This window comes from Microcebus murinus, chromosome 4 (genome assembly GCF_040939455.1).
Source record: "Microcebus murinus isolate Inina chromosome 4, M.murinus_Inina_mat1.0, whole genome shotgun sequence".
In the NCBI taxonomy this organism is placed as follows: Eukaryota; Metazoa; Chordata; class Mammalia; order Primates; family Cheirogaleidae; genus Microcebus; species Microcebus murinus.
Window position 1 is genome coordinate 14400782 of NC_134107.1, and position 20762 is coordinate 14421543.

Here is a 20762-nt window from a genome sequence, read left to right on the forward strand (position 1 = left end):
TGCTAAATTTTGGCTTTTTTGCTAAATAGCTACTTGACCGTGGATACTTAAGTCACTTACTACTCTCTCTGAGCTCCCTTTCTTTATCTATAAAACAGGTATAACACCACTTGTCTGTAGGAGTGCTGTGAGGCTTCACTGCGATTATTTGAGTAAAGGCTAGTTCTCCTCCCTTAGCCAGGGATGCTGAGGGGTGGGTGAGAACCCTGGACATATGTCCTTCCTCCCTGGGTGCAGCTCTTGTGATCACCAATTACCTTGTCACTTCTGGCCTGCCTTCAGAGAACTCTCCCAGCCCTAGAGCTAAACACATACAACGAATTCATCCTAACATATTATTGCTTATGTATTATTATTTAGTTGATTAAAATTGTAAGGACTGTCAAAATGAGGGAAAACGTTTGCTACAGTGCTACATGGAAAGAAAACCCATGATTGTGGCCTTGTAAAACCCTATCAACACAGGACTAGGGGTTATACAAGAATAGACAAAATTAAATAACGGTGACAAGGAATTGTAAATTTCCTTTTTCAATATTCTTTAATATTCAATTATCTTTCAATTTACAAAGATCACATTTCAAAGAAAATCTGATGACAAAGATGTTGACTTAAGCAGCATGCCCACACCACTCCTGCCTCCCCTCATCCTGCCTGCCGTGCCTTTGAAGGAAGCAGCTCAGGGGGCTGGGATCAGCTTCCCTTGGCAGAAAGAACCTATCAGTGGGAAGGGCTTTAACAAAGCCCTGGGCCACTGGGGGTGGGAAGGTGGGGAGGGAGAGTGGCTTTGCATACAGCACACACAGCAGGCTGCCTCTCTTCTTTGAGCACACTTCAGGCTGAAGCCATGAGCTGCAGCAATGAGCGAGCACAATCGCTTCCCCTACAGTGCCCTCTCGCGGCAGACCTGTCTCCAGCGGTAGCAGCCAGACAAAGCAGCCGGGGCTGTGAGCCGGCAACACTCACAAACGACTTTCAACTGAACAAAAACGGCGAGAGTGAGCCACACTGCACATTTACATGTATGTCTTAGAAGAGAAGTATGTATGTCCAACACTTGAGGCAGGACCCACAGTCTGGGGCTGGGGAGACCTGAGTGTCTAAAGAGAAGCAGAAAGCCAACGCTAGTGTCTATCATAAGCAGTTACGATCCACGACTGAGCCCCCGAGCAAGGCAGCAAGGCAGCGGTGCACAGCTCAACGTGACTTTTCAAAGAGGTATTCAAGATCTGGGGCACGCAGTCTCTGCTCTTTGTTTTTGTTTTTAGCAAAGTCTCTCAGCAGGGCCAAGACTTCATTTTCAAATATTTCTGGGGCTGGTTTTGCTTCTGCAAGAGAAGAGTGGGCAGAAAGAATTATGCCACAGTCAGTCAATGCTCAGGTATAAGGAACATAAAACCTGAAACTCTGGCCTTGGCCGAGAACCACAGGTAGGAAGACACATAGACCGACTCCATCTCCATCTTTCTTTTAAGTATACATGATAAGCCTGTAGCAGGGGATGGCAAACTGTCAGCCTGCATTTGTAAGTGGTCTTATTGGAACAGCCTCTCAATGGTTTACATATTACCCATGGCTGCTGTGTTATGATGGCAGAATTGGGTAGTGACGAGAGATTATATGGCTGGCTATGAGACTAAAATATTTACTATCTGGACCTTTTTTTTTTTTTTTTTTGAGACAGAGTCTCTCGCTTTGTTGCCCAGGCTAGAGTGAGTGCCATGGCATCAGCCTAGCTCACAGCAACCTCAAACTCCTGGGCTCAAGCGATGCTCCGGCCTCAGCCTCCTGAGTAGCTGGGACTACAGGCATGCGCCACCATGCCCGGCTAATTTTTTCTATATATATTAGTTGGCCAATTAATTTGTTTCTATTTATAGTAGAGACGGGGTCTCGCTCTTGCTCAGGCTGGTTTCGAACTCCTGACCTCGAGCAATCCGCCCGCCTCGGCCTCCCAGAGTGCTAGGATTACAGGCATGAGCCACCGTGCCCGGCCTTATCTGGACCTTTATAAATAAGTTTGCTGACCCTTGGCCTGCACAATCCTGGGCTGTACTATTTTGCTTTGCATTTGGCATTTCATGTGTTTTCCAGGTATTGTGTTTTCCTTCTAATCTATAAATTTCCTGAGACAAGAGCTCTATTCTCCTTATCAGTTAGAGGTCCTTGGTTGTAAATGACAGAAACTAATACGTTAACTTAAGCAAAAAGAAATTTGTGGGAAGGATATAAGAGGCACACAGAAATGACATGAACTTGGACAACCAGATTTCAGTGGATAGGTAACAGAGGCGCTGAGTTTGAAGAAATGAGAACACGAGACTCGGTCGGTGGTGGGGAGCCCGGCAATGCGCTGCTCTTCCCTGCCCTTTCTCTCCACCTTTGAGATGCTCACTTAAGATGGCAATTACAAGCAAAGCCTCCCACTGGCAAAGCCTAGGCAATGTGCTCTGGAATTACTCTTCAATCAAGACTAAAAACAATGCCAATAGAGAGAATTCCTCAAAACCAAGTCAGATTCCCCTTTACTTAGCACAGACTCTGGCATCTAGTGAGTATTCTATTTTTTGTGATGATCAAAATAAGATCAAAGAGATTCTGGCTTCCTCCTAGACTGCAGAAAGTTGGAAAGAATACCACATTCACCTTAACAGCAAGAACAAGCCAGACAGACTACAAATATCATGACTTTATTCTTAAAGTTATCAGAGAGCTGAGGTCACAAGGCAACCAAATAGAATGAAACCTAAGGAAAGCAAGGCCCTTCAAAAGAGCAAGTAGACATGGGCACTTGCTCACCTATGACAGGGCACAGAAAGAAGGGACACCATATCATACAAATGAGAAAGAAAAATTCAATGAAATTTTTAAAAAAAATTTTATTATTAAGGCCGGGCGAGGTGGCTCACGCCTGTAATCCTAGCACTCTGGGAGGCTGAGGCGGGCGGATTGCTCAAGGTCAGGAGTTCAAAACCAGCCTGAGCGAGACCCCGTCTCTACCATAAAAATAGAAATTAATTGGCCAACTAATATATATAATATAAAAATCAGCCGGGCATGGTGGCTCGTGCCTGTAGTCCCAGCTACTCGGGAGGCTGAGGCAGGAGGATCGCTTGAGCCCAGGAGTTTGAGGTTGCTGTGAGCTAGGCTGACGCCACGGCACTCACTCTAGCCTGGGCAAGAAAGCGAGACTCTGTCTCAAAAAGAAAAAAAAAAAAAAAAAATTTTATTATTAGAGACAGGGTCTCACTATATTGCCCAGGCTGGATTCGAACTCCTGGGCTCAGGCGATCCTCCCTCCTCAGCCTCCTGAGTAGCTGAGACTACAGGCACATGCCACTATGCCTGGCTCTCAGCTAGAATTTTTAATGAACTATTAAAAGCCAAGTGTGGCCTAGTAGAGGAGTATAAAACTACCCACACAAATGGGAGTTTGCACCCACTCACAGGTTCTTCTGAACAAACCTCCACTGGCTGTGCTCCTGACAGAGACTGGGTACAGAGCAGGAGGCTGGAAAGAGCCTCCCTCAGTGATGCAAGCCAGGAGGAAGGAAACCATCAACATGGCTAAAAAAGCATAAGCCCAGCCTGGATCCTCCCCTACAGAACAAAAGCCTCAAGCAACTAGGAGTAGGCAAGAAAATTCTGTCTCTCCCAATGCACAGGTTAGGACCCATTTGGGATGGTAAAAGGGTAAAAGAAAAAAATCCTCTACCCCTATGGGAAGGGCAATATCACTGAGAAAGCCCAGCTCCAAGACCCAGGGCCACTGGGACTGCCTGAAACTAAGGCTGGACCAGGAAAACAGAGAATGCCCTTCCAACCTCTCCTCTTTGAAACTAACAAGCACCAAGTAGAAAACACTAGGAATCTACCACTGGGAGAAGGCAAGAGTATGGAGAGAGAGTCCCTCTGAGGCACAGAAATACAGGGAAGGCCAAATAAAAGCTGAGGGTAGAACAGGAACTCTCTTAAGAAACCGTCTGGAAACAGCTTCCACCCTAAGCACATGTTAACACTACAGGCTGGTGATGCACTAAAGGTAACCAAAGCAAAACCAAAATTCAAGGTAAGCTTAACTCCTAACTCAACTGACTTAAAGTATGGCAGAAGCAGCATGCCCATTTTCAGACATAAATACATACCTCTCTCTGTTTTTACTGTCTGATGATGATGTCTAATATTCCACCAAAAAGTATGAAATACATACACACAAAAGAAGAAAAAAATCAACACAAGGGACAAAGCAGTCAACAGAAATAGACTCAGAGATGACCCAGATGTTTGAACTATCAGACAAGAAACTTAAAATAACTATGACTAATATTAAAGGCTCCAGTGGAAAAAGCAAACAAAATGTATGAACAAGGCCAGGCGCGGTGGCTCACGCCTGTAATCCTAGCACTCTTGGAGGCCGAGGTGGGCGGCTTGCTCGAGGTCGGGAGTTCGAAACCAGCCTGAGCAAGACCCTGTCTCTACTAAAAATAGAAAGAAATTAATTGACCAACTAAAAATATATACACAAAAAATTAGCCGGGCATGGTGGTGCATGCCTGTAGTTCCAGCTACTTGGGAGGCTGAGGCAGGAGGATCGCTTGAGCCCAGGCGGAGTTTGAGGTTGCTGTGAGCTAGGCTGACACCACGGCACTCACTCTAGCCAGGGCAACAAAAGTGAGACTCTGTCTCAAAAAAAAAAAAAAAAAAAAAAATGTATGAACAGATGAGGAATTCCAGCAGGGAACTGGAAACTGAAAAAGTCAAATGGAAATGCTAAAAATAAAGATACAGTAGCAGATATACAGAATGATTTCAACAGGCTCATTAAATTTGACATAATCAAGGAAAGAAATAGTAGGAGATAGGTCAATAGATATTAACCAATACAAATGAACCAAACTGATAGGCAAAGAGAAAAAAGAGTTAAAAACACAAAACAGGGCCGGGTGCGGTGGCTCACGCCTGTAATCCTAGCACTCTGGGAGGCCGAGGCGGGCGGATTGCTCGAGGTCAGGAGTTTGAAACCAGCCTGAGCAAGAGCGAGACCCTGTCTCTACTACAAATAGAAACAAATTAATTGGCCAACTAATATATATAGAAAAAATTAGCTGGGCATGGTGGCATATGCCTATAGTCCCAGCTACTCGGGAGACTGAGGCAGGAGGATTGCTTGAGCCCAGGAGTTTGAGGTTGCTGTGAGCTAGGCTGACGCCACGGCACTCACTCTAGCCTGGGCAACAAAGCGAGACTCTGTCTCAAAAAAAAAAGAAAAAAAAAAACAAAAAAAACACAAAACAGAGAATCCAAAAGCTGTGGAATAATATTAAATGGTTTAATCTAATTATAATCAGAATCCCAGAAGGAGAAGGGAGAGAGAATAAATAGAAGAAATATCTGAAGAGATAATGGCTGAGAACTTTTCAATAATAATGAAAAGATATAAAAATACAGATTCTAGGTCAGGACCAATGGCTCATGCCTATAAACCTAGCACTTTGGGAGGCCAAGGCAGGAGGACTGCTTGAGCCCTGGGGTTACAAACTAGCCTGGGCAATAGTGAGACCCTGTCTTTACAGAAAATAAAAAAAAATAGCTGGGCATGGTGCTGCACACCTACAGTCCCAGCTACTCAGGAGGCTGAAGCAGAAAGATCACTTGAGCCCAGGAGTTGGAGGCTATACTGGGCTATGATGATGCCACTACACTATAGCCTGGGCAACAGAGTGAGACCCTATCTCACACACACACACACACACACACACACACACACACACACACACACAGATCCAAAACGCCCAGAAAACCCGAAGCAGGATAAATACCAAAACAAATACCTAGAGGCATCATAGTCAAACAGCTAGAAACCATAAATAAGATATTGAAAACATTCAGCAAGAACACATACATTACATACAAAGGAACAAAGATATAGCAGACCTATTGTCAGAAACTATGCAAACCAGAAAGCAGGACACAGTTAACACTAGAGGATTTTCAAGCTGGTGGTGCATCGAAGGTAACCAAAGCAACAACAAAACCCAAATCCAGCTCAATTCCTGGCCAGACTGACTTGATCTCGCACACTAACACCCTAGCAACAGAAGTACATCCATTTAAAGTGCTAAAAGAAAAAAAATTGTGAACCTAGAATTCTATATCCAGTGAAAATATCTTTCAAAATGAAAAACCAAAGCTGAGACAATTCACAACAGACCAGCACTACAAGAAATATTACAGTTCCCCAGGCAGAAAGAATATGGTACCAGATAGAAACATGGATTTATGTAAAGAAATGAAGATCTCCAGAAATAGTTAAAATGAAGGTAAGTATAAAATACATTTTGCATTATTTTCCTCATTTTAAACTACTCTAAAGATAACTGACTGTCCAAAGTAAAAGAGGAGCAATGTACTGTAGGCTTACACTGTAAAAGCAAAAAGTATTACACTGTAAAAGCAAAAAATATGATAACAATAGCACAAAAGATGGGTGGGAGGAATCAGAATATACTGTTATAAAGTTCTTACATTATACATGAAGCTGCATAGTATTTCTTGAAGATGGACTGTGATTAATTAAAGATGTAGACTGTAAACCCTAGGGCAATCATTAAAAAAATTATAAAGAGATTTAAATAATAAGCCAATAGTGGAGATAAAATGAAATAATAAAAAATACACAGACATAGCGGGGAAAAGGAACAAAGAACAGATGGAAGAAACAGGAAACTAAAAGAATGGCAGATTTTAATTCAGATACATTGATAATTAAGGTGAATATTAATGGTCTAAACATACCAATAACAAACTATCAGACTCGATAAAAAAAGGAAGGCTATATATGCTGTCTACAAGAAACTCAATTTAAATATAAAGACAAAGATTAAAAGTACAAGAATTGTGTGTTAGGCAAACTTCCAGGATAATCCCCAACATTCCCCAATCGCCTATTGTACACGCCCTACATAATCCCCAGGACTGTGAATATGATTTTTTTCTCCCATGATTATGTTATGTTTTATAGCACAGTTGACCTTAAGTCAGGGGAAAATATCTAGGTGGGTCTGACCTAATCACATGATCTCTTTAACAGCAGAACTTTCTTCAGCTGGTGGCAGGAGAAGTCAGAGAGACGTGAAGCATGAGAGAGATTCCATGTGAGGGAAGATATCTGTCGTCACGATGGAGGGGGCCATGTGGGAAGGACCTCTACGAGCTGGAAGAGATTGACAACTGGCAAGAGAACTGGGATCTCAGTTCTATAACTGCAAGGAAATCAATTCTCCCAACAGCCTAAATGAGCGCAGAAATGGGTTCTTCCCCAGAGTTTCCACACAGGAATGTAGAACAGCCAATATGAAACTAATATAGACGCAAAAAACACAAACCACACAAATGCTTATCAAAACAAAGCTGGGGAGGGGGGAAAAAGCTGGAGCACCTGTATTACTGTGAGACACTTAAGAACAAGGAAAATTATCAGTGATAAATATGGACATTATATAATGATAAATGAATCAATTCATTAAGAAGATGTAACAGTCCTAAATGTCTTCATATAACAACAGGGGTTCAAAATATGTGAAGCAAAAACTGAGAGAACTGAAAGGAGTAATAGACAATTCACAATCATAGTTGGAGATTTCAACATTCCTCTCTTAGTAATTGATAGAACAAGTACTCAGAAAATCAGAGTATAGAAGATAGGAAGAACATCAAACAACTTGACCTAGCTGACATGTAATGAACACTTTACAAACCAGTGCAGAACACACATTCTGTTAGGTGCACAGGGGACATTTATCAAGATAAATACATTTCAGGCTATAAAAAACAAACTTCAACAAATTCTGGAAAATTCCCAAATATTTGAAACTTAAACAACATACTTCTAAATAACTCATGGGTCAGAGAGGAAATCATAAGAGAAATTTAAAAAATATTTGGGATGAATGAAAATGAAAACGTAACACATCAAATTTTAAAACATGGAACTAAAGTAGCGCTTAGAGGGAAATGTATAGCATAAATGCTTATTGTGGAAAAGGTCTCAAGTCAATGAGCTTAGCTTCTACCCTAAAAAACTAGAAAAAGAGCAAATTAAGCCCAAGGCACACAGACGAAAAGAAATAATGAAGAGCAAATGAATAAAATTGAAACAAAAAAAAAACAAGAGAAAAATCAATGTAGTAAAAAACCAGTTCTTTAAAAAGATAAATAAAATTGATAACTCTGAGCCAGACTGATGAAGGAAAAAAACCCACAAATTACCAATATTACAAATGAAAGAGGGACATCAAACATGAAATAGCTTCTCAGACATTAAAAGAAAAAGGGAACATTATGAATAATTTTATGTGTACACATTCAACAACTTATGTGAAATGGATAAATTTATTGAAAGACACAAATTGCCAAATCTTACCCTAGAAAAAACAGATAACTGGAATCATTCAATAACTATTAAAAAACATTTGACTTTACAGTTTAAATTTTCTGACAAACAAAAAACTCAGGCCCAGATCACTAGCAAATTCTATCAAGCATTTAAGGAAGAAATAATACCAATTCTACATAAATTCTTCCAGAAAATGGAAGTAGAAAGAGTACTTCACAACTCATTTTATGAAGCCAGCATTACCCTGATCAAAAACAAATGACAGGCCGGGCGCAGTGGCTCACACCTGTAATCCTAGCTCTCTGGGAGGCCGAAGTGGGCAGATCATTTGAGCTCAGGAGTTCGAGACCAGCCTGAGCAAGAGCGAGACCCCGTCTCTACTAAAAATAGAAAGAAACTCATTGGCTAACTAAAAATATATAGAAAAAATTAGCCAGGCATGGTGGCACATGCCTGTAGTCCCAGCTACTCAGGAGACTGAGGCAGGAGGATCGCCTGAGCCTAGGATTTTGAGGTTGCTGTGAGCTAGGCTGACGCCATGGCACTCTAGCCCAGGCGACAGAGTGAGACTCTGTCTCAAAACATAAACAAACAAACAATAAATGACAACATTACAAGGAAGCTATGTAACGATATCCTTCATAAAGACAGACACAAAGATCTTCTTCAAAGTATTAGCAAACAGAACCTATATACACACACACACATATATACCCACACACATAAATCCATATATATGTGTGTATGTATATATATGACATATGCATATATATATGACAATGTGGTGTTTATCCTGGGAACGCAAAGTTGAGATTTGAAAATCAATCAAAAATTCATCCTATCAATAAACTTAGGGGAAAAAAATCATATCATTAAAGAAATGATTATTTTTGGCCGGGCGCGGTGGCTCACGCCTGTAATCCTAGCACTCTGGGAGGCCGAGGCGGGCGGATTGCTCGAGGTCAGGAGTTCGAAACCACCCTGACCAAGAGCGAGACCCCGTCTCTACTATAAATAGAAAGAAATTAATTGGACAACTAACATATATAGAAAAAAAAATTAAAAAAAAAAAAGAAATGATTATTTTGCCAGATGCATAGAAAATACCTGACAAAATCAAATCTCATGTTTTATTCATGATAACACATGAATATTAGAAACAGAATGAAACTCCCAAACTGATAAAAGGCATTTACAACTAACCTACAGCTAATATTATACTTAATGATGAAAGACTGGCTGGGCACAGTGGCTCACACCTGTAATCCCAACTACTTGGGAGGCTGAGGAAGAAGGATTCCTTGAGGCCAGGAGTTCGAGACCAGCTTGGGGATACAGAGACTCTGATTTAAGCAATAAAAAAATAGAGAAAGAGAGAGAGAGAAGATAAAATACTTTCCATCAACTCTTGGGAATAGGGCAAAGATACCTGCTCTCACCACTACCATCTGACATTAAGCTAGAGGTCCTGGACAGTGCAATAAGGCAAATACAAGATTAAAAAGACATACAGATTGGAAAGGAATAAAGAAAACCACCTCTATTACAGAGGACACAACTGTCTATATAGAAAATACCAAACAATCTAAAAAAGTCTTCTAAACTGAGTTTAGCAAGGCCACAGTATACAAAGTCAGTATTTTCTACAATCAATTGTACTTCTACATTCTAGCAATCAACAATTAGAAATTAATATCTCTTAAAGTACCATTTACAATAGAACCAAAACATATGAAATACCTCATATGGAATACCTCAGTATAAATCAACAAAATATGTGCAAAATATGCTAAAAAACTATAAAATGTTGACTGTGGCACACCCGGAGAATGGCCCCCAACGATCTCTACTTCCTGGTATCACGCCCTTGGATAATCCCTTCCTCAAGTGTGGGCTGTACTTAGTGACTTGATTCTAACCAATAGAACACGGCAATGTAACAGAATGTCACTTCTGTGATTAGGTTACAAAACACTGTGGCTTCCTTCTTGCTAGGAGACTCTCTCTATTGCATTCTCAGTTTCTGTGCTTTGATGGTGGCAAGCTGCCATGTGGGAGAAGTCTTTGTGATAAGAAACAGAGGGTGGCCTCTAGGCAATAGCCAGCAAGGAACTAAGGACTTCAGTCAAAGACCTGAAACCAGATCCTTCCCTAGTTAAACCTCCACATGAGCCTCCAGACGGTGGGTTGACAGCATACTTGACTGCAGCCTTGTGACAGACCGCCAGGCAGAGGATCCAGCTAGGTCACACCTGGATTCCAGACCCACAGAAACTGTGAGATAATATATGCGGGTTGCTTTAAGCCATTAGGTTTTGGAGTAATTTGTTATGCAACAACAGATAACTAACACTGATGAAACAAATCAAAGAAGACCTAAATACTGAATAAATGGAAGGTATATCATGCTCATGTCAGGAAGACTGACCTATTGATCTATTGTGTTAACAACGCCAATCAAAATCTAAGTAGTTTTTTGTTTGATAAATATTAAACTGTTGATTCTAAAACTATAAAGTTCCTAGAAAACAGAAAATCTTTGTGACTTTGGATTTGGCAGAGTTCCTAAGACACAATAACAAAAGTACAATCCACTGTACACAATTGATACACTGTACTTCACCAAAATTAAAAACTGCTCTTTGACAGACAATGCAAGAAATTGAAAAGACAAGCAAGCCATAGGCAGGGAGAAAGAATTTGTAAGACACATATCTGATACAGGACTTTAATCTAGAATAAACTAAGAACACTCAAAACTCAATAATAGGAAAACCCAATTTAAAAAAGGGATGGGGGAGAGTTGAAAAGACACATCGCCAACGATATATGAATGGCAAATAAACGCTTGAAAAGATCCTCAATATTTTTAGTCATTAGGGATATGCCAATTAAAACTACAGTGATTAGGTCATGAGGCTGTTGCCTTTAAAAAAAAAAAAAAAAAAAAAAAAAAAAAACTACAGTGATATACCAATACAAACTTCTTAGAATGGCTAAAAACAGAACCCTGATAATACCAAGTGCTGGAAGATGTAGAATATCAACTCCTCCCTTCACACCCATTCTCTGGCAATCACTGATCTGTTTTCCGTCCCTACAGTTTTGCCTTTTTCAGAATATCACATAAATGGAATCACACAGTATGTACTCTTTTAGTCCAACCTTTTTCACTTAGCACAGAAGTAAGCAAAGTCTGGCCTGTTGCCTATTTCTACAGGGCCTCTGAACTAAGAATGACTTTTTAATGACTGGGAGAAAAAAAAAATCAAAAGAATATTTCATGGCACATGAAAATTACATAAATTTAAATTTCAGTGCCATAAATAAAGTTTTATTGGAACACAGTCACACTCATTTGTATACCTATTGTTTATGGCTGCTGGCATGCTACAAAGACGCAGTTGAGTGGATATAACAGAGACTGTATGGCCTGCAAAGCCTAAAATATTTACCATCTGGCCCATTACAGAAAAACCTTGTTGTAAATTTAAATATACACTTACCATGACCTAGCAAGTCCTTCTCCTGGGTATTCATCCAAGAAAAAGTCAAACCTATATCCACAAAAATCTGTATGCAAATGTTTATAGTTGCTTTATTCATAATCACCTAAAACTAGAAACAGTCCCAACGTCCCTCAACTTATCAATGGACCAACAGACGGTGGTCATCCCCACAATGGGATATCACTCAACAATACAGAAGAATGAACTGATGACACAAACAACATGAATGAATCTGAAATGCATTAAGTCAGGTTTAAGTATGGGCCTTGTTCTGTAAAGGGCCAGACAGTAAATATTTTAGATTTTGTGGGCTTTCCAATGACTGCATGTGCCTCTAGACCCTGTATTATCACTCTTTATTCTTAGAACCCTACAGAATGACTTCCACTTTCTGACACAAATACCGAGTAAAGACACAAAAATAGGAGACCCAGGCCGGGCGCAGTGGCTCACGCCTGTAATCCTAGCACTTTGGGAGGCTGAGGCGGGCAGATTGCTCATGGTCAGGAGTTTGAAACCAGCCTGAGCAAGAGTGAGATCCCGTCTCTACTATAAATAGAAAGAAATTAATTGGCTAACTGATATATATAGAAAAAATTAGCCAGGCATGTGATGCATGCCTGTAGTCCCAGCTACTCCAGACGGACGCTGAGGCAGTAGGATTGCTTGAGCCCAGGAGTTTGAGGCTGCTGTGAGCTAGGCTGATGCACTCACTCTATCCTGGGCAACAAAGCAAGACTCTGTCTCAAAAAAAAAAAAAAAAAAGGAGACCCAGAGTGTGGGAAGAATGAGATGTCCCCTACTATCCATTCTATTTTTCATTGTTAATAGAATCCCCAATGTAGCTAGGCACATGGAATAGACTGTATTTTTTTTTTCCCTATGGCTTCATGTAGCCATGTAACTAAGCTGTGGTCAATGGAAAATAAGTGGAAGTATGATGTATAATTTCCCAAGAAAGATCCACAATGAAGGGGCATGCTCTTCTCCAAACTTTTTTCCTGGCTGAAATATGGACATGCCAGATAGAGCTTCACTAGCCATCCTGGATCATGAGGCAGACAAACCCTGATGAGGACGAGGGAGTAGCAAGTCAGGAGAAACCTGGACCTCAGAACTCTTTGAAGCCCCTCTATGAGCTCTGGAGTACCCAACTCTGGACTTCTGTCATGAGAAAGAGAAAAGATAATTCTATCTTGTTTAAGTCATTATTGTTTTGGATTTACTCATAGCCAAAGCTAATCCTAACTATGCAGTTAAAATTCATTCCTTGTAAAGGCAATGACTGAATGAGACTATTGAGGAGCTCTTGCTACACAGACTTACAGAGCTGTCTGGTTCCACTCCATTCCTAGCTTGGCTCTAATTTCACCCTTTCATGAGCTTCACAAACCCATCCCCTATATTCCCCTTCGTGCTTAAGTGAGACAGATAGGCTTCTATTCTGTCTTGCAAACAAAGAACCTTAACCAATAAAATAAATTTTAGACACTTTGGAAAAATCTGAACAGTGTCTGGGTTGAGTGTATTGCATGAATAAAAGAAACAAAATTTTCGAGGATATAATTCCAGACTCAAATCGGCCTAAGTCATCCTGTTTTCACAAAATGCTGCTTATCATGCCCAGTACCTGTGACCCAGTAGTAAATATCCCAGTCATTACTAGGCTCGTTAATCAGACGATCATAGAGGTTCAGCTGCTTCTCTGTCATGTGCTGCAGATGTTCTTTAGCAAAGAGGCTAAAAATGAGAAAGAGAAAGAGGTTGAAAAGGCTGCCTCTAGTCAAAGAGAAGTGGTAACAAGACTCCTACTCCCATACCTAAGGAGAATGCAGTTTTCTAACATTCCCCTTTTTCTGCTCTCATAGAGTAGGCGGGCTCTTTTGGTTTCTATGGATTCATCAGTTCTCTCCTGCCATGGAGGCAAAGGGATTTCAATCATGTCTTTTTGAGAATCTGTTGGGCTGTCACCTCTGTAGAAGCGTCTGAACACTGTGGTACCAAGCAAAGGAGAAAACACGCTGCGCCTTGACAGAGCAAGCATCTGAAACAAACCACAAACATCTTTATAATAACAACTATCATGACTGTCATTTACCCAATACTTACTAGGTGCTAAATGCATTCAATCCCAGTTCATCTTTAAGAAGTGAGGCTGATACTGTCCCCACTTTACAGCCAAGGAAACAGAGGCTCAGAGGGGTTAAATAATTGACCCCAAATTGTCCAAATAAGAATTGTGGTTAGGATTAAAACCCAGTCCTGACTACAAACGTGTTCTTAACCAGTGCCCTTCCAGAAATTAACCCAGCAGAAATAATTTCTCTTTCCTTTGTATTCCCTTAAAATTCTTACAGTATGGTTTGTATTCTATTCACTCACCCATAAACCCTGAGCATACAGATAGCATAGTCCCTAATCCCCCAAAGGCTCCAAATCTAGAGAAGGGAATAAATTACCAAGATGAGATGTGAAGGCGGTGACCATCTATCATCAGCAAGATGGTAGAACAGGAAGCCCCAGACCCTTCTCCCTCTGTTGGAGACACTGACTCAACAAGAATACACAGTTTAATTCCCTTTGTGAGAAATCCAGAAACCAGTCAAGAGGCTCCTGCACCCCAGAGGAGGGCAAACCAGCTGCATCAAAGCCAGCATAAAAGTTTGCAGCACTCACTGGCCACAGTCCCTCCACCCCTACCCAGGCTCAGCGTGGCATGATCATGAGAAAACTCCCAGCCTTCTACCTGGGAAGGGAAAGAGAAAACAGAAAAGTATGTCCAATGTTCAGACTTTTTTTTGGGGGGGGGGAGGGGGGAGGTCACCCAAGGGGCTGGTTTCTGTCTTGCCTGAATCCAACTGCTAACAAAAGAGGGCACCATGTCAAGGGCAATGGAGAACAAGAGTGACAGTTTAGACTAACAAGCACTCACTCATCATAGTGCCCATCCCTGGCTTAGTGCAGAACAAGGAGAAAACCCCTACCTCCCAGCTTCTCCCTGGGCAAGGAAAGAGTTGGAGTGTGCATCCATTGTTCCAGCTTGTCAGGGGGCTGCCCATGAGACTGGTTTCTGTCTTGAAGCACTTGACAGGACCTAGGATACTCTAGATGCTGGGGAGCCACTGACAACAAAAGACCTGAGTGGTTTGCTGCTGATCCAGAGGACTCCTGAAACAGCAAAAAAAGGCCAACATTGTTTGGTGGCCTCTCCTTGTGGCAGTGATTTTTGGGGAGCTGCCTGGGGACTGGTTTCTGTCTTGCCCAGCTTAGAACACTGATGGAACCTGGCAAACTCTAGAAGTCTGAAGGCCCTTCTGAATTAGAGAGCTGGGTGGCTTGTGACAACTCCAGAGAAACTGCAGTATTACACACAGATACCACAGGGAACAAAAAATTATAAGCTCTGAAAAAGGAACCAGCAAATCCCTCTAACTGGGAATTTACACCCACAAATACAGAGAAGACACATTCTCAGAAAAGGATTGAGGCTGGGCGCGGTGGCTCACGCCTGTAATCCTAGCACTCTGGAAGGCCGAGGAGGGCGGACTGCTTGAAGTCAGGAGTTTGAAACCAGCCTGAGCAAGAGTGAGACCCCGTCTCTACTATATATAAAAAGAAATTAATTGGCCAACTAACATATATATATATAGAAAAAATCAGCCAGGCATGGTGGCGTATGCCTGTAGTCCCAGCTACTCGGGAGGCTGAGGATTGCTTGAGTCCAGGAGTTTGAGGTTGCTGTGAGCTGGGGTGATGCCACAGCACTCACTCTAGCCTGGGCAACAAAGTGAGACTCTGTCTCAAAAAATAAAAAAGAAGGAAAAGAAAAGGATTGAGAGGCCCTCAGAATCTTTAACCAGGCTGATTGGCGAAAGTCAATCACTAGTATGAAGACAGTCCATAAAGACTGGGAGAGATAGCTGGTTTTTTAAATGCAGGGATTCTAGTACACAGTTACAAGGTACACAAATAAACAGGAAAACATGGTCCAATTAAAGGAACAAAATAAATCTTCAGCAACTAACCTTAAAGAAACAGAGGTATAAGAATATCTGACAAAGAATTAAAAATAACCACAGTTAAGATGTACTTTCTCTACTAAAATAATATAGTGGGTTAAGCAATTTCTACAGAATGAAAGAAGATAGGGAGGACCAGAAGCAGCAGCATAGGGAAATTATTCTATTTGGGATCTCTTATTATCTTAGCCAAATTTCACCCATTTTTTTCGGTTAGTTTCAAGGCAGCATTCCAGAAGGGGTGTGGCATGGATCCATGAGTCCTGGGAATTGTGTGACACTGGTATGAGCTACATTAAAGAAATTATCACCGGCCGGGCGCTGTGGCTCACGCCTGTAATCCTAGCTCTTGGGAGGCCGAGGCGGGCAGATTGCTCAAGGTCAGGAGTTCAAAACCAGCCTGAGCAAGAGCGAGACCCCGTCTCTACTATAAATAGAAAGAAATTAATTGGCCAACTGATATATATATAAAAAAATTAGCCGGACATGGTGGCGCATGCCTGTAGTCCCAGCTACTCGGGAGGCTGAGGCAGAAGGATCACTCGAGCCCAGGAGTTTGAGGTTGCTGTGAGCTAGGCTGACGCCACGGCACTCACTCTAGCCTGGACAACAAAGCGAGACTCTGTCTCAAAAAAAAAAAAAAAAAAAAAAAAAAAAAGAAATTATCACTGGAAATTTATAACAGCATATATTTGAGTTATCTTTGCAGCCATGAATATCTTTATAATTATTTTGTTTTAAAAAGTATGCTTCTCTGTTTTGCATTTATATCCTTTGTTAAAGGTAATTATTTTTCCTGAAAGAAATTGTCAAAAATCAAAGACAAAGAGAATTTAGAAAGCAGCAAGAAAAAGCAACTCATCACATATAAGAGAGCCCCCTGAGACTATCAGAGGATTTCTCAGTAGAAACCTTGCTGGCTATGAATGGGATGATATAATTCAAAATGCTGAGAGAAAGAAATGCCAACCAAATATACTATATCAGCAAAATTGTCCTTCAAAAATGTAGGAGAAATAAAGACTTTTCCAGATAAGCAAAACCTGCCTTATAAGAAATGTTAAAGGGAGTCCTTCGGCCAGGTGCGGTGGCTCAGGTGTGGTGGCTCACGCCTCTAATCCTAGCACTCTGGGAGGCTGAGGCAGGTGGATCGCTCAAGGTCAGGAGTTCGAGACCAGCCTGAACAAGAGAGAGACCCCATCGCTACTAAAAATAGAAAGAAATTAATTGGCCAACTAAACATATATAAAAAAAATTAGCCAGGCATGGTGGCACATGCCTGTAGTCCCAGCTACTCCGGAGGCTGAGGCAGAAGGATCACTTGAGCCCAGGAGTTTGAGGTTGCTGTGAGCTAGGCTGACGCCACAGCACTCTAGCCCGGGCAACACAGTAAGACTCTGTCTCAAAAAAAAAAAAGGGAGTCCTTCAAGTTGAAGTGAGAGGATGCTAGACAGTGATATATGTAAGCAAATAAAAATATAAAGCTCACTGGCAGAGGCAAATACAAACACAAAATACTATAATATTCTAATATCAGTAAGCAAATCACTTGCATACCACTACTTCTAATTTTGGCATAGAACTTAAAGACAAAAGTATAAAACTAACCACAACTCTAGGAATTTAATTGATATATAACATAAAAAGATATAATTTTGACCTTAATAACACAAACGGGGGAGTAAAAGAGCAGAGTTTTTGTATGTAATGGAAATTAAGTAGATATCAGCTTAGAATAGATTGTTGTAAGATGTTTTAGGTAAGTGCCATGGTAACCACAAAGAAAATTCCTGCAGAAGACACACAAAAGAAAATGAGAAATTAACTAAACCATGTCACTACAAAAAAAAAATCAACAAAACACAAAGGATGACAGTAAGAGGAGAAAAAAGGAACAAAAAAGCTACAAAACAGACAGAAAACTATTTACAAAATGGCAAAGGTACAACTGGCATTCCACATCTGCAGATTCAACCAACTGTGGATTCAACCATGGACTGAAATACTTGGAGGAAAAACCAAACAAATAGCAAATAACAACACAACAATAAAAGATTATACCAATAAAAACAACACAATATAATAATTATTTACATAGCATTTACATTGTATTAGGTATTATAAATAATCTAGAAATGGTTTAAAGTATACAAGAGAATGTGCATAGGTGTTATGCAAATACCATGCCATTTTATATAAGAGACTTGAGCATCCATGGATTTTGGTATCCATGAGGGGTCCTAGAACAGTCATCCTGGGGGACGACTGTATTTCCCTATATCAGTAATTACTTTAAATATAAATGGATTAAATTCTCCAGTCAAAAGACATAGAGTAGCTGAATGGATTAAAAAAAAAAACAAAAAAACCCAAGGCTAGGCGCGCTGGCTCACACCTGTAATCCTAGCACTCTGGGAGGCCGAGGTGGGGGGAGATGGGGGGATCGCTCCAGGTCAGGAGTTCCAGACCAGCCTGAGCAAGAGTGAGACCCCATCTCTACCAAAAATAGAAAGAAATTAGCCAACAACTAAAAATATATAGAAAAAATTAGCCGAGCATGGTGGCACATGCCTGTAGTCCCAGCTACTTGGGAGGCTGAGGCAGAAGGATTGCTTAAGCCCAGGAGTTTAAGGTTGCTGTGAGCTAGGCTGATGCCACAGCACTCTAGCCCAGGCAACAGAGCAAGACTCTGTCTCAAAAATAAACAAACAAATAACAGCAACAACAATAAACCCCCCCCCCAAGATCTACTATATGTTATACAAAAGACTAACTTTATTTTTTATTATTATTATTTTTTAAGACATGAGGCCAGGCATGGTGGCTCAAGTCTGTAATCCTAGCACTTTGGGAGGCCAAGGTGGGAGGATCACTTGAGGCCAGGAGTTTGAGAAAAGCCTGTGCCACATAGTGAGATCCCATCTCTACAAAAAAAGAGGAAAATTAGCACAGCGTGGTGTGCACCTGTAGTCTCAGCTACTTGGAAGGCTGAGACAGGAGGATCACTCAAGTCCAGGAATTTGGGTTGCAGTGAGCTATGATGACACCACTGCACTCTAGCCTAGGTGACACAGCAAGACCCTGTATTTAAAAAAAAAAAAAAAAAAAAAGGGAAAAGGAAAGAAAGACAGACAGACAGAAAGAGAAAGAGAGATATGAGAGTATGAGGGCTTGCTATGTTGCCCAGGCTGGACTTGAACTCTTGGGCTCAGGAGATCCTCCTGCCTCAGCCTCCCAAGTAGCTGGGATTATAGGTATGTGCCACTGTGCCCAGTTAAGAGACTCACTTCAGATTTAAGGACACATGCAGGCTGAAAATGAAAGGATGAAAAACGATATTTCATACAAATGGTAACCAAAAGAGGGCAGGGATAGCCATACGTATAGCAGACAAGAGACTTTAAGGCAAAAATTGTCACAAGACATAAAAACAGACATTACATAATGATAAAACGGTCACTTGCTAGGAAGGTACAACAACTATAAATATATCTGCACCAAACATAAGAACATCCAAATATATGAAGCAAATATTGACAGACCCAAAGGGAGAAACACAATCATAGATTTTAACAATGCACTTTCAGTAATGTATATAACATCCAGATAGCAAATCAGTAAGGAAATAGAGGACTTGAAGAACACTATGGACCAAATGGACCTAACACATATATAGAACATTCCACCCAACAACAGAATACACATTCTTCTTAAATACACAGGAAACATTCATTCTCCAGGATAGATTACATGTTATATCATAAAACAAAACTTAACAAATTTAAGACTGAAACCATACCAAGTACATTTTCTAACCAGAATAGGATAAAACTGGAAATTAAAGAAGAAAACTGGAAAACTCACAAATACGTGGAAATTAAACAACATACTCTTGAACAACCAATGGGTCAAACCAGAAATCAAAAGGGAAATTAGAACATACCTTTAAGAAAAAAACCTAAAACCCAACATATAAAAAAATGCTATGCAATAAAAGCAGTACTTACAGGGAAGTTTATAGTGGTGAAGGCCTATATTAAAAATGAATAAAGATGGAGGAGAAGGAAGAGAGAGGTTGGCCAACGGGTACAAAGTTACATTTAGAAAGAATAAGTTCATGGTAGGGAGACTATAGGTAATAACAATGATAGCTAGAAAAGAAGATCTTGAAAGTTATTGCCAGAGATAAATGATAAAGGTTTGAGGTGATGGACATGCTAACTACCCTGATTTGATCACTGTACAACGTACACACGTGTTGAAACATCACACTGTACCCCATAAACATGTATAATTATCATGTGTCAATTATAAACAAAACAAAGAATAAAGAGCTCAAGATACTATGAAACCACGAAAGACATTAAACAAGACTTAAGAACAGGGAGAAGGGCGCCCAGAGGCAGCTGGGCTAACTCCCCCTGGGACATAGGAGAGATCTGCATTGGGACTCACACGATGATTGATCGTTCAACCAGGTATTACCAGACCAGCACACAGGAGGTTCACCAAGGGATGGACCCGACTTTCCTGAGCTGCAAGATCGGCCTCTCCTTGGGTCTGCCCTTGCCCTAGGCTATCGGGCAGTTGGACGCTCCCCACGGACTCCAAGACCACACAGGACGACAAAACTCAGTCCCCGCTGCCCAGACCCTAACCTAGAACCTCCGCTCTGCTCACCCGCGCCACAGTAGGGAAAACGGTGACCACAGCCATTTTTCCGAACCTGCACCGGAAATCTGCTGCCTGGCCACTTCCGGGACCTCCCGGCCGCCGGTCCAAGCAACTTCGGCCGCCGCGGAGGAGCTGAGCCGGAAAATACGTCCCTGCGTATGGCGG

At 41.2% G+C, this 20762-nt stretch overlaps 1 protein-coding gene across 4 annotated transcripts; it reads right to left on the reverse strand.

Annotated features, from left to right (window-relative positions):
* Positions 1-522: 522 nt before the first annotated feature.
* On the reverse strand, positions 523-20761 carry SDHAF2 (succinate dehydrogenase complex assembly factor 2). Of its 4 annotated transcripts, none has more exons than XM_012778302.3 (4): positions 20604-20761; positions 13725-13948; positions 13535-13644; positions 523-1328 (listed from the first exon to the last, which is right to left on the reverse strand). In XM_012778302.3, the coding sequence occupies exons 1-4, from the start codon at positions 20637-20639 to the stop codon at positions 1198-1200; spliced, it is 501 nt and encodes a 166-aa protein (XP_012633756.1). In that variant the 5' UTR covers positions 20640-20761; the 3' UTR covers positions 523-1197. The 4 variants fall into 4 exon arrangements, with proteins under 4 accessions (XP_012633756.1, XP_075857947.1, XP_012633755.1 ...); XM_076001832.1 differs by lacking the exon at positions 20604-20761 and adding an exon at positions 20379-20567; XM_012778301.3 differs by lacking the exon at positions 20604-20761 and adding an exon at positions 14889-15050.
* Position 20762: the final 1 nt, after the last annotated feature.

What these genes read in the sequence shown, in the direction of transcription:
- SDHAF2 (XM_012778301.3), bottom strand. Translation starts at nt 14,963, where the DNA reads ATGGGCAGCCCCCTGACAAGCTGGAACAATGGATGCACACTCCAACTC. An exon ending in GAAAACTGCATTCTCCTTAG is followed by an intron (nt 13,645 to 13,724) that starts GTATGGGAGTAG and finishes TCTCATTTTTAG; the next exon opens with CCTCTTTGCTAAAGAACATC. An exon ending in TATTTACTACTGGGTCACAG is followed by an intron (nt 1,329 to 13,534) that starts GTACTGGGCATG and finishes CTTCTCTTGCAG; the next exon opens with AAGCAAAACCAGCCCCAGAA.